The sequence below is a fragment of the Elephas maximus genome, chromosome 10 (assembly GCF_024166365.1).
Source record: "Elephas maximus indicus isolate mEleMax1 chromosome 10, mEleMax1 primary haplotype, whole genome shotgun sequence".
Lineage (NCBI taxonomy): Eukaryota > Metazoa > Chordata > Mammalia > Proboscidea > Elephantidae > Elephas > Elephas maximus.
In genome coordinates this window covers 69,910,117-69,928,386 of record NC_064828.1, presented here as the reverse complement: position 1 = coordinate 69,928,386, position 18,270 = coordinate 69,910,117, and the positions used below count along the sequence as shown (strand labels likewise).

Genomic DNA, 18,270 nt, shown 5'->3' with positions numbered 1-18,270 from the left:
CATACTGGTAGAAGTCAGATACTTTTCTAAGTGACAGGAAGTGCTTCGCTTCTCATTGTGAAGTATTAGCAAGTGTTTAATGCCATATTTCAGAAAAATGTCAAAGTGTAATTTTAATGATGCCAAAAATCAGGACCTGGGATACGAGAAGCACCAGAACATTCAGCATTTTGCCTTTTGACGGTGTCTTAGTTATCTAGTGCTGCTGTAAGAGAAATACTACAAGTGATGGCTTTAACAAACAAAAATTTATTTTCTCACAGCTTAGGCTGCCCGATCTTGTTGTCGTTAGGTGCCAGTGAGTTGGTTCCAACTCAGAGACCCCATGTACAACAAATCAAAACACTACCCAGTCCTGAGCCATCGTCACAATCGTTATTATGCTTGAGCCCATTGTTGCAGCCACTGTGTCAATCCATCTGGTTGATGGTCTTTCCCTGTTTTGCTGACCGTCTGCTTTACCAAGCATGATGTCCTCCAGCGTCTGGACCCTCCTGATAACACTTCCAAAGTATGTGAGATGAAGGCTTGCCATCCTTGCTTCTGGATGTAATGAGCATTCTGGCTGTACTTCTTCCAAGACAAATTTGTTCCTTCTTCTGGCAGTCCATGGGATATTCAATATTCTTCACCAACACCATAATTCAAAGGCATCAATTTTTCTTCAGTCTTCTTTATTTATTGCCCAGCTTTCACATACATACGAGGTGACTGAAAACACCATGGCTTGGGTCAGGCACACCTTAGTCCTTAAAATGACATCTTTGCAAGCAAGGTTGTGTCATCTGCATAACACAGGTTGTTAATGAGTCTTCCTCCAATCCTGATGCCATGTTCATCTTCATATAGTCCAGCTTCTCTAGGGCTCTAGGGGAAGACTTTCTGTCTCTGTCAGCTATAGAAGAAGGCCCTTGTCTCTTTGAGCTTCATGTGGCTTGGCATCTCTCCTCCCCCATCTCTGCTTCTCTCGATTGCTTATTTAATCTCTTTTATATCTCAAAAGAGATTGACTGAAGACATAATCTACACTAATTTTGTCTCATTAACATCACAAAGACAACCCATTCCCAAATGGGATTTTAACCACAGGTATACAGGTTAGGATTTACAACACATATTTTGGGGGGGACACAATTCAATTCATAACAGTGTCAGTAATTCTTTTCCTCCTGAGACATATTGAGAACATGTATAGTTAGGTCATTTGAGTAATTAAAGTAGGGCAAGTAGAGTACTGACAATACTCTATTACTTATTGCCTACATCTATAAAAAATCTAAAGCAAGCCCCTCTAGATGCTACCCCACTGAACTATTCTTAAAAATAAATAAAAAACCGTTAAAAGAGTTGCTTTCAGTGATCAGATTAAAATTTGTATTTCTGACTCATGCTAAAGCTGCAGTAGTTTATAAACAAATAGTATATTGGAGCCCTGGTGGTGCAGTGGTTAAGAACTTGGCTGTTAATCAAAAAGTCAGCAGTTCAAATCCACCAGGTGCTCCTTGGAAACCCTATGGGGCAGTTCTGTCCTGTAGGGTCGCTATGAGTTGGACTCAATGGCAATGGGTTTGGATTTTTTAGCTAGTATAATTCTCATTTGCTTGGCCTTAAGAATGATCACATTTAAAGGGAAAAGATACGGCCTTCTCTACTTCCATTCTTTCATGTCAAAATAACACCATTGACAGAATGAGAGATACATTGTTACAATGTCATTAAACACGGATTTATCTGGAACTCCAGCTGGCCAGAATTATCAATTAGCAATGCTCACATAAAAACTAATTATATATTATGAATAGCTTGTTAATATTTTGTTTCTTTGGAATATTGAATGAATTACATATGGGAAGGTAACCTGTTATACATTTAGTTTTCTATTATGAAGTCATTTCAATTAATATGCTGGTAAACTTTGATGTGCAGAAAAGGTCTTTCATGAGCAATTGTTTGCATCTCACCATGGAAATTAGTAAACTTCTTTAAAAGATTATGTATTTTTTTAATTGCAAAACTGTTATTAAGTGATAATTGATCTCTTGCAGCTTTGAAGAGCTTTGCATCTCTGAGTTCCTGTGTTGTTTAGCTAGAATTCACAAATTCATGGGCACCAGAGGAACTGCCTTAATGGAGGGGGGCTCTTTCCAAAGGAAGTGAGCCACTGAGAGTCTTTTCCTCTTTCTGGTGTCTATTTCACTGCAGTGAAAAGTAGTTGTCAGACTAGAAAGTTAGAAGCCTTTCTTTCAGATCCGTTCTCTTATTTTTTTTTTATTGTTAATGAAATTTTCGTTCATTTTCAAATTGCTTTGTACATAGGGATATAATCAGTGGCCAGTGAATGGTTCAACAGACCTCAAATTTTGCAGCAGATTTAGGAAATGAGTTTGTGTTCCTTTGGCTTGGCATCCAGATATTTTCCAGTTTTAATTGGGGTCTGTGCAGTTAGCTGCCCCCAAAGTGGCTGTTGTGTAGGCTTTCCTAGATCCACCAAGGACTGCTGGATATATCAGTTAAACTGAATCTTTCATTGCTTAACCTGTACTTCTTTCACTTCAAACTGGGCTCCAGTGGTCTCTAAGACAGGACACGGGACGGAGATGCTACTGATTTGTGTTGCTATTACACATTAAGGTTCTGGGCGACTTCCTGTTTTCAGCTTGCCTTTGGCTGACATTTATGTAGTAACTAGTCATGTCCATCTTGGAAGAAGTACAACCAGAATGTTCCTTGGAAGCAAAGATGGCAAGACTGCGTCTCACATACTTTGGATATGTTGTCAGGAGAGATCAGTCCCTGGAGAAGGACAGCATGCTTGGTAAAGTAGAGGGTTAGCGACAAAAAGGAAGACCATCAATGAGATGGATTGACACGGTGGCTGCAACAATGGGCTTAAGGATAGCAACAATTGTGAGGAAGGCACAGGACTGGGCAGTGTTTCATTCTGTTGTGCATAGGGTCGCTATGAGTCAGAACTGACTTGACAGTACCTTACAACAACAACATTCATGTGCAGTGCAGATTCTAAGTCTTATCTAAAGCCTTTATGTTTCCTGGAGAAGGGGATGGGACTCATCTTTCATCCCCTCCTAGTGAGACAGTGGCTTGTGAATACAGTCAAGGGAATAGAAAGCTGGGTTCTGATGGCTCTCAGATTTTATGCCCATGAGGAATCCATAACCTCTTCAACAAGGTGTACTCAGTAGGTCTACTCTATCTGCCAAACATACCCTTCAGTCTTTCCTTCTGGGATTGCTTTCCCTCTTTTCCATCCAGGTTTCCCTTTGAGGTCATTTTCAAATGGATTTTATCCATATACAAACAAATATGTATGAGGGGACAGGGAGAAGTCTGGGTTCGAGGCCCTGCATTTGACAACTGCCTTAGGGACCCACTGTCTCCCCCCACCCCATACGCACACACAGCATCTTCATAGCTATAGACTGCCTCTTTCCTTTCCTTAAGTAACCATAAATGTGACATGTGCAGAAGTCTGAAGATTCTGTATAGAGATAGTTCCTTGAAAATGGACTCTGCCCAAACAAACACACTCGTAGAGAGGACAAGGATGAAAATCAGGCTGCTTTCATTGGCCAAGCCATTAATGTGTATCCTAACCTCAACTGCTGACCTTTAGTCTTGAGCCTGAATACAGCCACTGCCAAGTATAGCTGTGAGTCCCTCCATTTTAGGGACTGTGCAGACCTTGGGATTCAAGGGTCCATTGAAAGCCAATGAAGCCTCTTCATATTCCACTCAGCTTCAGAAAATAGGATTGACCTCAATGCCCAGTAAGGAAAATATCTGGGTTATGGTCACTCATTTAGAACTTTAAAATACTTGAGGAAATACTGTAGCAAGAGAAGCAATTGAAAGGTCATCTCAATATCCTGCACACTAGAAGAGCTGGTATTATGGGAATAATAATTCTGGAAACCATCTTTGAATGGGAAACACAGGGAATGGAATGAAGCTGGTAAAGCCTCGTGGAGATCCAGAGAAGACCCAGAACCTTGTGGCTTTTGAGGGCCTGGGTTGCACAAAAGAAAGAAATGAAGATATGAGAAAACAGAAACAGCCAGAAGCCAAATGCTCCTCTAGCCTTTATCTATCTGTACAAACTATTTGAGAGGTAAAAGAAACCTAGCTTTCTTGCGGGGTCACAGCTGGCATTTAGCATAGTGAAATCACCAAATATCTACCTTTAAAGTCCTTTACAGTGTTTTGTTGGGGTTTAGGAACAGGCTCAAATGGCTTCATGGTCCCCTTTGATTGGCCCTGAAAGATGATGCAGAGGAAGGTAGCTGGCTCAGGAGGTGATGCTGCTAAACTTTCATGCTGGGATAATGGGCTAGACAAGGTACTCACCCCATGAGGGCACACCATGATGAGAGGAGCGAGAGGTTCAAAATGAAGGCGTTGGCGGGTTTATGGTCCCTATTTAAAAAAAAAAAAAAAAAAATGGTTACTAACACCCTCACCCAATCCAGATTCAGGTGATGGTAGTGGTGGGTTTCCCATCTTGTTTAGACACCTCGGGTTAGCTAACAGACTGGATGGAAGTAGAATAAGTTTTTAGGAGAGCAACGTTTTTTCTGAAGCCAAGCAGGTGCAACCACTAGGTGGTGCATTTTCAACAGCACAGTCCATCCTATAGATGTTAACATGCCCCAGAAGCATTTTATGGTTGCCTCTCCATGGATGAACAAACAAGCGTTTTTGACAAACTACTTAAGGCACTGACTTCATGAAGATGTATTTTAAGAGTCCTGAACCTGGATAGAGTAGTTTTGTGTTTTTTTGTTGAGAAGGAAAACATTATTAATCCTTCTTTGATGATTGACTCTGAAAATGCTTCTGCCTCAGATCTGTACTTGGCCTGTTCTATAGAAATTTGAAGTGTACGTACTCTCTGTAGTTAAACCAATGGGGCCAAGCAGAGTCGCACAGGGATCATCCGAATGACCACTCCACCCAACAGTTTCCTGCGTTATCTAGAGTAGCTGAGATCCCTTAGGTCCAACTGCATAGATAAGAAATATATTGAAAAATTCTTAGGATTAAACATGGCCGTAGAGAATTTGTTCTATCAGGTGCTTGTGAAATTTAAATAAAAATGTGGCAAACAATTTAACTTATCTTTTCCCCCAAGGAACCCACTATATAACCTAAAAATTATTGCTTATACCACAGAGAAGAATCTTTTTAACATCTCAACTATTCAGATTTTTATGTTTTAACAACTTGAATAACAGGGTTGTCTAGTCTCCTGAAGTGAAAATGCTTCTCTTTATGAAGGCAATTGAAAGAGACAGTGGTATAATTGATATGTCAGTTTAAGTGGTCCAGGCTAATATTTTCACAAGCACATGAATATAAAATGTAATGGAGATCTTTAGAAGGCTCTCCATGGTTATAATTTTGAATTGCTATAAAATTATGTAATCTTTGACCATATCCAATTCCTATCTTGAGAAAGCTTAAAATAGAAATATTCTACATATATATTTTTACTAATGACTGACTCAGAAAAGGAAGCTCCCAACTGCAGTCATATCCTAGGGATAATTGTATTACATGTTCCCTCCTTTCCAGGCAGTGTTTTTATTTTTTGCTTTTTTTTTTTTTAATCCTACAGTCTGCACAGTTCTCTAAGCCCAGATGCCTCCACAGATATTATAGAACACTTTTAAGAATTGAGACCTTTATATATGAATCAGCATATTGTATTAAAGTTCATTAGGATTAATTCCGTGTTCTATTAAACCTATCTTAAAGTAACCACCTGTATACTTGACCAAGAAAATCTAACTCATTCCTGACCGAAAGAAAATAAATATTCATTCAAGTTTATTATCCCACAAGTTTAGTCTTATGAAAGAAACCTATTTGTGCATGTGAATAACCCCTGAGCATTTTCTAAACCCAAGACCAAATCAGAAAATGTCCAGCATCTGAAGTGCCTTTTCATTTCCCTGAAATCAGATTGCCCAGAGAATTGTCGCAAATCCCCGGCTGAATGCTAAATCCCCAAATCAAAGAAAATGATAACCCTTAGAGAATTTCCAGGTCTACATAACCCCTCACCATGTTTATTTATGAGTCTATTACTTCTTGTCTGGAAAATTTCCTTGACACTTCATGGTGTGTGTATTAAATTCTGTTCTCTATAGTTTTTTTTTTTTATAGTTTGAGGCATAGCCTAACTGGAACACGTGCCTGGCAACTTTAGAGACTATAATATTCACTCAGCAAGAGAAACGCCTCCCATCAAGCAGCCTCCCGGATAACGTTTTATGAAGATGGTTTTTCACTGCTGACATGTCGGCATCTGTTCCCAAGTACTCCCGCTGTTTTTCATAAAGGACGCTTTAGTATGGAGCTGCTCTGAAATCAACCTTGCACTTGTTTTGGGTGGTTATTAACAAAAGAATTGCCTTTTCAGCATCTAAATTACATGCGTCATCCTGAGCATATTTCTTTGCACTGGCCTCATCTGCATCTATAGTTATATATTAAAGAACTACGTTTTGTTGCGAAACATAATTCACTAATAATATCTGAAAGGGCAAAACAAAAAAAGATCAAATATGTGAAAAAGCCATCTACTGAAGAAGTTATTTACTTAGGAATACTCAGAACTGAATCTTAACAAAATTAATTGTTATCTGTGTTTAAATTTCTCACAACTTTTTGTCTTGATTTTAAAGTCAGAATATTTCACAAGGAAATGACATAGCGTTCCCTATTCTGGGTTTGTTATTTTACTGTCTACCGCGGCCTTGAAATGTTTTCCAGTAGAACCAGTTCAAGATAATTAAACAGATGTAAACCAGCATTTTAGTAAGAGTGGACTCCTGTTTTGAATATCACAAGGATTATATTAATTTACAGTAAACCATTATGACTTCGAATGACTTGTGAATTTTTCACTTAATGCAGTTAATGCTGTATGGTTTACAAAAAAAAAAAAAATTAATATGCATGTAAACAAAAGGAAGAAATGGCCTCCAATTGACATTCAAAGTGACAGTGCAGACTCAGCTCATTCCTGCATGAATCACTATGAGAGGTTATTTGCTTTCTTTTTTCCCTTGGTCTAAATTTTACTCTTAGCTGCATCCACATGACGCCTCCCTAATCAAGTCTTGGTAATGTGGAGATCTGCAGAAACATGCACAGATCCAAGAAGCTGATTAAAATGTTTGCTGAATTATTTGATGCAAAAGAATGCAGTATAGATGAAAGTGCTTAGAAGTGGCTTCTTATTAAAATTATGTCACCAGTATGGACATTAGTCTTTAGAATTTTAAGTTAAAAATTAAACTGAAAATGACTATCCCCTTAATTAGAATGTGAAGAGTTTTTATATTCTATGCCTGGGCGTCTCATGAGCATACTGATGTCTTTAATACTGACCTTTCCTACATTTTTAAACAGCGATGCACGAAAGATAATTAGATTCGAGGAGGCATTTAGCAGCTTTCATGAAGTCTTGAATTGCTTGCTCTGGAATACAGAGGCATCAATTTTTTGTTGAATTTTGTTGCATTCTGTTCAACAGATAGTTGCTGCAATAATGGCAATCACTGGCATCGTCATGATGGCATACGCAGATAACTTCCGTGCTGATTCGATCCTAGGAGTGGCGTTTGCAGTGGGGTCAGCCTCTACGTCTGCCTTATATAAGGTACATCGTGCACTTTGTTTTGTAGTCAACTGTTGTCTGTAGATTAGCAAGGAAGCACAAAGAAAACATTGGTTAGAAAAAAATATAGATGTATTTAAATAAACCAATACCATTTATTAAGTACTTGCTATACGCTGGGCATGTGCCAGAAAATTTCACCTGTGTTAACTCAGGCTTATGAGGATCAAGTACTTATACTCACTTTCCAGTTGAGGAAACTGAGGCTTTGGAAGGTTAAGTAACTTGCCCAAGGTCGCAAGCCAGGAAGTGATAGAGCTAAGATTTAAACTCTGGATGACTAACTCCAAAACCCATGCTGTATTTCCTCCGACCTCTCTGGCCCCAGTTATCAAGCAGTTATAGCAGAGGCGTGAGGAAGGCCTCTCCTTGGCATCTCTTCAATTTAACCCTGGTGGCATAGTGCCTAAGAGCTATGGCTGCTAACCAAAATGTCGGCAGTTTGAATCCTTCAGGCGCTCCTTGGAAACCCTACGGGGCAGCTCTACTCTGTCCTATAGGGTCTCTGTGAGTCAGAATCGACTCAATGGCAGTGGGTGTTGTACAGTCATTATTTTAACACCCCAGAGATACTAGAAATAATAAACAGGCTGTCAATTGAGAGCTCTCGGTTGGCCCTGTATTAACCACATACCACAGAAGTTCATGTTATTAGCAAAATGAAGAACCTCTTTTCCTCTAAGATGGATGCTCTGGGCCTGCTGTATGTACTCATCGTTCTTTCTCCACTAGAGTTCCCTGCCTTCAGTGAAAATTCTATTCAGAGTCATTGCACCTGACTTCAGAAGCAAGGACTAAAAGAGAGCAGATCTAAAAGGTTATTCCCCAAAGCTCTACTTTTAAGAGCCAACTCTCTGGATCTATCTAAAGGACTGTTTCAATTTCACCTCTCTTGGTGTTTCAATGAGGAAATACTCTCTGAAAACGCCCTTTGCATCCCTCCTGAATACTTGTTCTGATTATTCACCAACACTGGGGCTCAGAAGACATGAAGTCTATTTCCGTACTGACATTTCCTGGCCCATTGATTCTGTGTGACATGCTTGACACGTGTTCACTTGATGGCCATTAGTGTCTAACTTGCCCCCCCAACCGAAACTCCACCGAGATGTCTGATGTGACCAGAGACTAGCATGTGCTCAAGTTCTCTTGATTAAGTCTCTCAATAGAAAAAAAAAAAAAGATAAGTTCAGTTGAAATTAAAAACAGTACCTGGAATTGCTATGTGACCAGGAGAATTCTCCTGAGCATGTTACAGAATATATTCATTCTGGGAGTAGTATATTTGCTAAGATGCACAAAATCAGCATAATTCTAGGCAGAAAAGATCTCATCCATCCTACCTTGTTTGTTAGAGGATCAGTATTGGTAGCAGAGTAGTTCAGAAGGTAAGAAATATGGATTATAGAACTGGCTCTCTCCCCAAGCCTGTTCAGCAACTTTAGGATAGCCGTTCACCTGTCCTTGCCATCTTCCTCACACAGCCTTATAATCCAGAGGGAATTTTTTTTTTTTTTTTTTTTTGGTAATCCAGTAAATAAGCACAATGTTGGTAAAAAATACTTTAAGCTCAGAAAGGAAAGTACATATAAATCCAAGGCATTACTATTATTTATCTCAACATAAGGACAGACCCTCTTTGTCCAATTCAGTGTCTGTCAAAATAAGAGTGAAATGAATTCCATGCTTCAAGGGAAGAGCTGATGACATCTCAATAATCAGTTTTTTCATGGCTTTTCTGCACTCTTATTTGTCATTCACCCTATATCCATCACTAATGGTGGCCCTTAACGCAGTGTACAACATCCCAGCAGTTTTCAACACCCTAAGGAATTTGTTTTATGGCATTTTTTCTTTCATATGAAAGCTATAGGGCACTTTTATTCTATATCTCAACAGCCCATTTAGTGGCATATAGATGACAAGGTCAGAAGAAATGGATAATAAACTCTTGGCTGGTTAGTTCAATGTGTAGACCAATAGATCTCACCATTCTGATCCAGCAAGGTCATCAGTAAATATGAGGTGGCTAAAAGAGTCTGTTTGCCATTCCAGGTTTTGTTTAAGATGTTTCTTGGAAGTGCCAACTTTGGTGAAGCAGCTCACTTTGTCTCTACCTTGGGTTTCTTCAATTTAATCTTCATCTCCTTTACCCCCGTCATCCTGTATTTCACCAAGGTGGAGCACTGGTCCTCATTTGCAGCTCTGCCATGGGGCTGTCTCTGTGGAATGGCAGGGCTGTGGCTGGGTAAGTGGCCCTGGGTTTCACTTTCCATTTCCTATGTCACTCTACCTTTCCTTGAATAGATTGTTTATCAGAGTAGGTTTGTTTCCAGAGGTACTTCTGTCCTCTATTTCACAAACTTACCTAAGGTTTGTTAGTGTTACTGAACCCTTAGAAGATTCTTTGCAGGCTATCACATGATTAAATCAGAGCTATCCAACTGTAGTGCCTCGCATGGGTTAAGATTTGCAGCTGGAAGCCCAGGCTACTTTGTACCCCATTGATCTCCAAGCAGCCTCATCCATTCATCACACTGTACTATATGATGTTATCATCTTGCATGGGTGCCACCATGTATCAAACCAAGGTGAGAGAGTGGATGGTGCTTTCAATAACTCAAGGTACTTCAAAATGGCTGGAGCACTGAGTTCAGGGAAGAGGGAAGGAGATGACATTCAAGAGGAAAGTAGGCCATGAAGGGTCTGGAAAGCCACATTGAGGGGTGTGGGTTTCAGATCCACTTAATAATCCTTAAGCAGGGAAATGACACGCTCACATCTGCATTTTAAAAAGCTCATTCTGGCTGAGTATGGAGAATACACTCGAGATAGCAGGCCTTCACCAGGCAAGAAAAGATGGCGGCCTGTACTGGGTATCTGCTGGCTGGGTTAAGTAGGCTATGCTTAGCCAAAGGCCAAGGGGGGAAAAAAACCTGGAGTCTTTTTAATGTATTCTCTCCCAATTCCCTATAAATTTGAGGCTATCTACTTTACCTGAGCAACCAGGGTTCTCCCGCTTTAAAGCTGTGCTACTGCTGTCACTTCATGTGATACATGTGATAAAAAAAAAAATAACAAGCCTGCTCCTCTCTCACCAAGCAATCAAAAAACAACAGCCCAATGATTCAGTGTCTGTTTACTCAGAATCAAATTATTTTCATTCTGCTCCTCTTTCCTTATACTATCCAAAGTCAGCCCCCTCTGCTTGCTCCACATTTAACCACCATGCTCGACCTGTAGGATATCTGTCAACTCTCAGCTGACCTTCTTTACCTAGGTGACATAATTTAAAACACTGCAATTCCTGGGAGAAAAATGTCCCTACTTTCATTCCCACATAAGTGTTGAATCGTCTTTTTCCACCTCAACTCATAATCCTACAGGGAGATTTTGACAAGACAGGAAGCACCCAAGAGGAGAGTCAAACATTAATTCTTGGTCCCTTGTGTTCTACTTTTGAAAACCAAAAATGTATGATTACCATCTCCAATAACCTCTGCTAAATTGAGTAGAAATCAATGGCAGTGTTTCCAAAGGCCAATACATCTTATTAAAAAGTGCCTAGATTATTTTCTGGCCAAATAAACCCTAACCAGGAACAGATGAAGTCGCAATAACAATCATAACCAAAATTTTACTGACTCTTGGCTCCAACTGTGCACACATGATCTCCAGCTTGCTGCAAAATAGCCATCAACCGTTGTGGATTTCTTGACACTTCTAACATATGCTCCTAAGCAAGTCTTTTCAAGCTCGGGGTCCCTCATGCTAGCTGGACACTGTAGTTCTCCACCATGCAGCATGATCTCTGAGCTCCAATGGGTGTTTCCACTGTCCACCAGATACTGCAGCTGCTCCATTAGGGCCATCTCAAGTGCACTGTAATCCTTACCATGCCACAGCTGCTCTATAACAAAACGAGGAGACAACCTCTTTCTTGTCTGTGTTATACTGCTGCCGTTCCCCCTGTGTTTTACAATCTTCAGTGTTCCTGTTCTTTTTATTTCCATACCTCACTTCTCCATAGGAATCTGATGTGGACTAGTTAGGGCTGGCTGGGAGACAGATCTGAAAGACGAATGTCAGGCTGTACTCTGAACTGACCTACACCCCCTGGAACTATGGCTTTCTCATTTGCTTAAGTTTACCTTCTTCATGCCCTCTCTCAGGTTGATCTATCTACCTGGGATTGCCCTAGCCCATTCATATTGGCTTCATCCATTCACCTGACCTGTCTGAATCCCACTGAAACTTGGGCAAGACCCATGCTACAACTAACACATTGAATTATATTCTTTCCCTTAGGTTGTTTTTAAAAGAGTGTGTAAGTGTTCCACCTAAAGAACTAAGGAAAAACAGACAACATGTTCAAGTGAAGTCACCTGGTGCTTATTGAGTGAGAATGGCTCACTTCTCACCCAAATACCAATACTTTCTTTCAATCTGCTAAAACATCCAGTTCAGCCAATAAAATGATAGCTGAAGAGCTCAGCAGAGTCTATGATGTGTTGAATGAATGAATGAGTTGGTAGAATGTGGTGTATTTGACTCCCGGAGTATGAGGAGAGAGTCTAGAAGCCTGTATATTGCAATTCTACCATGAAGGGGGCAGAGTTATCAACTCAGGAAGATCCTCTGCCTTGACTGCCAGTACTATTGTATGAAAATTAGAAATGATCTCAAGCCTTATGAAAGTCAAACCTATTGTCTGTAATTAACAAGCACAAGCAACTCTAGATAACTAAGCTAGGGGACTTAATTAAATCAGGAATTATAGTTGGCAATGGAAGAATAAACATTGTCCTAATTGAAGAGTTCTAGAACCATCTTTGATTCTACAGAGATATGGGCAACATGTTGGGTCATTTCCATAGAGATCCTTTCTAAACTGAGGACATTTTGTATTTGGTTAACACTTCTCTCTCTAGCCCTGTGAAATCTCTTAATGCTTTTCTTTTTGAAAATCTGTATTTTTGGTAACTTTTAAAGGGGATAGATGAATATTTTAACTAATTTTATATTTAACTAAAGGAATCCAAAGGCATTAATTAAATGGTATCAAACTACACCTCCAGTTTGTTTTGTGGACCAGTCCTGGGTTATCTGTGTACAAATGTGGATGCAGAAGAGGTCCTCGGAGTTCAATGAAATACACTGAACCCACCTTTGTTTGCCTATATGATGCTCAACTCAAGAGAGAGGGTGAAACAGCATAGACCATCATAGAATAGACCTTCTTTTGGGTAGTAACACTGGAGCCCTTTAGTTATCATATGGCACAATACAGCAAAGTAACACAAAGACAAAGCCCAAACTTCAGTCAGTCACCAGCTTCCAACCTCCGGCCTTCCTCAATTTACCTTTATAATGCTAATAAGCAGTGTACTGAATTGATTCTTTTACCTCTGCATTTGCTTCAAACACCCTTTGGCACCAACTGGTAAGCAGTCAGGCAGCCAGGGTGGCAGAAAAGGAAAAAAGGCTATGATTAATTGAGGCCAGATATGCATATACCCATCTCCAAAGAAGATGAATTGACCAAAGATACAGGCAGTTTTTAGAAGGCATGTTTAGTAAATATACTGATTCTTTTAAATTAAGAAGAAAAGAGCCCAGCATATCAATTCTCTTGCATCCTGTAATTTCTCCGTTATTTTCCAGCCTTCAACATCCTGGTGAACGTTGGCGTGGTGCTGACATACCCAATCCTAATCTCCATTGGGACAGTGCTCAGCGTTCCTGGAAATGCAGGTACTGGTATGATTTAACATCTGCAGATTCTAACCACCACAATAAGTCTCCTGCTCGTGTTCGTTTTACGCACTGAGTTGTTTCTTCTAGCAATTGTGAATTATGTCCCTTGCCTAGGAAGATGTTTTTAAATATCATGAAGGTGGCAGACAGCAGAATAACTGTGCAACAGATTTAAATTTTACAGCTACAAACACTGATTTTACTTGGTCGTGCTTTTAGAATTAAATACCAAATATATTATTTTGGGTTTCATGTAATCTCCCTGACAACCTAATTTTGTGGTATTTTTAGAGGAAGCCCTATGGAAACAAAAGACACCCCAGCAAAGGACTTTCAAGTAAACGTCACTAATGAAAGTGTAGGAAATGTACAGGGTGCTGGCTCCCCATCTGACTATCCATGGGGAGCTGGAGAAGCTTCTCCTGGAGGCAGAGCAGATTGCTCTCCAGAATAGATATAAGGAAAAAGGCAATTTGACTCACTTCAGGGACGAGAGAAGAAGCTATTTTCCCAGGTAATCTCTCTAGTCAAACCTGTCAGTGGAGCAAGTAATGAAAGTGGGTTATCTGGATGACTGTACAGTCCTTCTAACTCTAAAATGCTATGATTCCAAATTTTGAGGGGCTATCTTTCCTTTCCCCAGAACAAACAGCAAATGTTTATAAAGTACTTACTATGTTATCAGGGCTATAAAGGATACAGAAAAAAAAAATTATGACATTTCCGTTCCCTTAAGAAGCTTACGATTGAGTTTGGACAATAAGACCAATGTACACATGAAACAATTTGGAACTATACGAAGGAATTTATTATTAAATGCCAAATTGTGCGAGACAGGCTCTTAGGGCTGTAAGATATTCAGAAGAAAGAAACATCATGGAGGAGTAGAGTTGTCAAGGAAGTTCATCCATTCATCTGTGGATTCTTCATTCATTCAATAAAGAATTACTAAGCACTTAGTATATGCCAGGAACTGTGCTAACACTGGTGATAGAGCCCAAATAGATCCCTGGCCTCAGGATCATGTAGTCTAGAGAGGGAGATAAAAGGAACTGAGAGATTACAATGTAGAAAGACAAATGCCTTGCTAGAGGTATGTACTAAATGCTCTGAAAGCACATAGGAAGGGCTTCACAGGAGGCTTCCTACATGAAGCCAGAAGAAAAAGACCTAAGGGAGGGATTAGCTGAGTGCAGTGGAACCTGAGGATGGAAGGGCATTCCGTGCAAAAATAACAGCATATGCAAAAACCCAGACATTGTCAAGTTGGTCTCATTCGAAAAGTTTCCAGTGATCCAAAAAGGCCAAAGAACAGGTTGCCAACAGGGAAGGATGAATTGCTGCAGGAGCAGAGGAAAAGTACTAAGAAATAAGACTGGAGAGGTAATTAAGAGTCAGCTCACATGGAATTTGATCTGAGCTTTGAAGGATAAGTATGACTTAGAGAGAAAGAATGGAAAACAAACAAAGGGGACAACATAAATGATGACAAGGAAAAACGAAAGAAGAGTTTGAAAGAATAAGGAAGACTTGGAACTCTCTAGAAGTAGCACAGGCTTTGGTCATTTGCTTTCAGAGAAACTTAGAAACAGCCATAGACTGTGACTGACTTGATTTTTCTTCCGTAGCTGTGGATCTCCTGAAGCAGGAGGTGATATTCAATGTGGTCCGCCTGGCTGCTACCATCATTATCTGCATTGGGTTTCTGCTGATGCTATTGCCTGAGGAGTGGGATGAAATTACCCTGAGATTCATCAACAGCCTGAAGGAAAAGAAAAGTGAGGAACATGTGGATGACATCACCGACTCCAGTGTACACCTGAGAAGCAGAAGTAGGGCCAATGGGACGGTGTCTATCCCACTGGCTTGAAGAGACACACATTTTGAATGCACGTGTGTGTATATTCTGTGAATATAACATTTTCTCACTACTTGTACACTCAACTGACAGTATTAACTCTGAATTTGGATAAATCATATGTGAAATAATGCTGACAATAAAAGTTTACATTTATATGCTTATCAAGGAGCTGATGTAAATAATCATAATAAATTTTTTTTATTAAAACATATTTGTCCTTGTTTTATGTCTTCCATTTGGAGAGTTTCCCCCAACTCACAAAATTTTCTGAAAACATGTGATTCTATTAAATCATGGGCTTGTCTTCATCTTTTTCTCCCCTGGAATTGAGACCTTTTCATCAAATCAGAGGAAATTGCATAAGAGGAAAACACATGAAAAGTATACACACTTTATATTTACCTTAGTCCTATAAAAGCTTGAAATTTGAAAGCCGGAAACTCATGAGACAGGTATCAGTAGAGCACTCTCTATATGCAAGACCTGAACTAGGAACTATGAGATGTAAAATATAGAAGACTCCATCTCTGCTTACAACGTGTGTGGAGTAGTACAGAACACAGGACAGTTTACAAATATCTCTAATATGAGATAGGTGTTTGAAAATGGTACAGTGAATACAGAGAGAACATCTGTTACTAGCCATCTCTAAACCCCTGCAGCACCAAGTTTCTTATAAGAGTTTTCTATATTTGCTGTCTCCTTTTCCTCAAGTCTCATTCACCCCTCAACCCACTGCCATCCACCTTTGCCCCCATTATGCCTCTGGAAGTGCTTTCACTAAAGTTACCAATGACCACTCTCTTGAGAAATTATATTGATACTTTTCAACCCTTACCTTACTGTTTTCTCTGCAGCATTTGATATAACCGACCACTTCTTTTTTCCTAAAATACTCTCCTCCCTTGGATTCTGTTAGAGTCTTCTGGTTCTAACTCTCTGGCTGCTTCTCTGGGCTCCTCCTCCTAGGCTGGTCTCATCACTGTTAGTGTTCTGTGGGTTCTTAGCATCTCACGCCACACTCTCTCCCTAGGGGTTATTATCCACTCTCATGGCTTCAATTGTCATTGATACGATAAAGACTTAAAAATCTTTATTTCCAGCCCAGATTTGTTCCCAAACTCCAAGTCTGACTCTCCAACTGCCTTCCAGAAGCTTACCCTAGTGTACACCTCAAATTTGAATTTATCATGTCTCTTCTGCAGACTTATTCCTCTCCCTTGTTCTTGGTCTAGGTTAGTGTTACTATCATTCACTAGATGCCCAAGCCAGGCAACAACCTCAGGATCATGTTGGCCTCACCCTCCACCTCAAAACTGTAAGTTCTCTTGATTCTATCTCTTAATAGTTCTTGAGTCTATGCAATTCTCTCCTACACTACCTATTATTCCAGGCTCCAATGATTTCTTGCTTTGATTAGTGCAATCGTCTCTTTACTCTTCTTTTTAATTCTTAGTCCTCCCTCTCTGTAATCCTTTTTGTCCATTGCAGTGACTTTTCTAATACATAAATTTCATCATGCTACTTCTCTGCTGAAAACACTTCAGTGACATCCCGTCGTCCTCAGAATAAGGCACAAATCCCTTAGCATACTATTCAAGGCTCACCGCCAACTGGACCCTGCCTGCCTCTAGAGCAGCAGTGTCCAATAGAACTTTCTGTGATGATACAAATGTTCAATATCTATACTGTCCAATATAGTAGCCACAGTGGCTACTGAGCACTTAAAATCTGGTCAGTGCAATTAAGGAACTGAATTTTAAATTTTATTTAATTCTAATTAATTTTTTATTTTTGTTATGTTTTAGGTGAAAGTTTACAGAGCAAATTAGTTTCTCATTAAACAATTAATACACAAATTGTTTTGTGACATTGATTGCCAACCCCTCTATGTGTCAACACTCTCCCCTTTTCCACCTCAGTTTCCCTATTTCCATTCATCCAGTTTTCCTGTCCTTTCCTGCCTCCTCATCTTTGCTTTTGGGCTGATGTGCTCATTAGTCTTGTATACTTGCTTGAACTGCAAGCACGTTCTTTGCATGTGTTGCTTTTGGCCCCATAGACGTGTCCAATCCTTGGCTGAAGGGAGAACCTCAGGAATGACTTCAGTACTGAGTTAAAAGGGTGTCTGGGGGCCATACTCTCAGGGTTTCTCCACTCTATGAAACCAGGAAGCTTGGTCTTATTTATTTTTTGTGAATTTGAATTTTGTCCTACTTTTTTTTCCTGCTCTGTGCAGGACCCTTTCATTGTGATCCCTGCGAGAGCAGTAAAGGTGAGAATTGAGCACCATCTAGTCGTTCTGGGCTCAGTCTGGTTGAGGTTGTGGTAGTTGTGATCCATTAGTTCTTTGGACTAAGCTTTCCCTTGTGTCTTTGGTTTTCTTCATTCTCCTTTGCTCCAGCTGGAATGGGAACAGTAGATGTATCTTAGATGGGCACTCACAGACTTTTAAGACACCAGACACTACTAACCACAGTCAGATGTAGAACATTTTCTTTACAGACTAAGTTATGCCAACTGAGCTAGATGTTCCCGGAGACCATGGTCCCCAACCCTCAGCCCAGTAGCTCAGTCCTTCATGGTGTTTGGATATATCTGTGAAGCTTCTATGGCTTTGCCCTGGTCAAGTTGTGCTGAATTCCTCAGTATTGTGTACTGTCTTACCCTTCACCAAAGTTACCACTTACCTAGTATCTAGTTAGTGTTTTTCCCTCCCTACGCTTTCTCTCCCTTGTAACCATCAAAGATCGTTTCCTTCTGTGTGGAAACATTTTCATGTGTTTTTATAATGGTGGTCTCATACAGTATTTGTCCTTTTGTGAATGATTTATTTCACTCCAGATTGAACCATGTTGTGAGATGTTTCACAGATTCATCATTGTTCTTTATTGTTGCGTAGTATTCCATTGTGTGTATGTACCATAGTTTATCTGTTTATTCATTC

The 18,270-nt window shown here is 39.9% G+C and overlaps 1 protein-coding gene across 3 annotated transcripts in view; it reads left to right on the top strand.

Moving 5' to 3' along the window:
* SLC35F4 (solute carrier family 35 member F4) overlaps positions 1 to 15,451 on the top strand; it is a 308,843-nt gene extending 293,392 nt beyond the window's left edge. For all 3 annotated transcript variants that reach the window (XM_049898068.1, XM_049898069.1, XM_049898070.1), the window contains 4 exons: positions 7,562 to 7,687; positions 9,761 to 9,953; positions 13,370 to 13,459; positions 15,091 to 15,451. In XM_049898068.1, the coding sequence (XP_049754025.1) occupies positions 7,562 to 7,687; positions 9,761 to 9,953; positions 13,370 to 13,459; positions 15,091 to 15,332 (651 nt within the window). In that variant the 3' untranslated portion in view covers positions 15,333 to 15,451. The remainder of the gene's footprint in view (positions 1 to 7,561; positions 7,688 to 9,760; positions 9,954 to 13,369; positions 13,460 to 15,090) is intronic.
* The last annotated feature ends 2,819 nt before the right edge of the window (positions 15,452 to 18,270 follow it).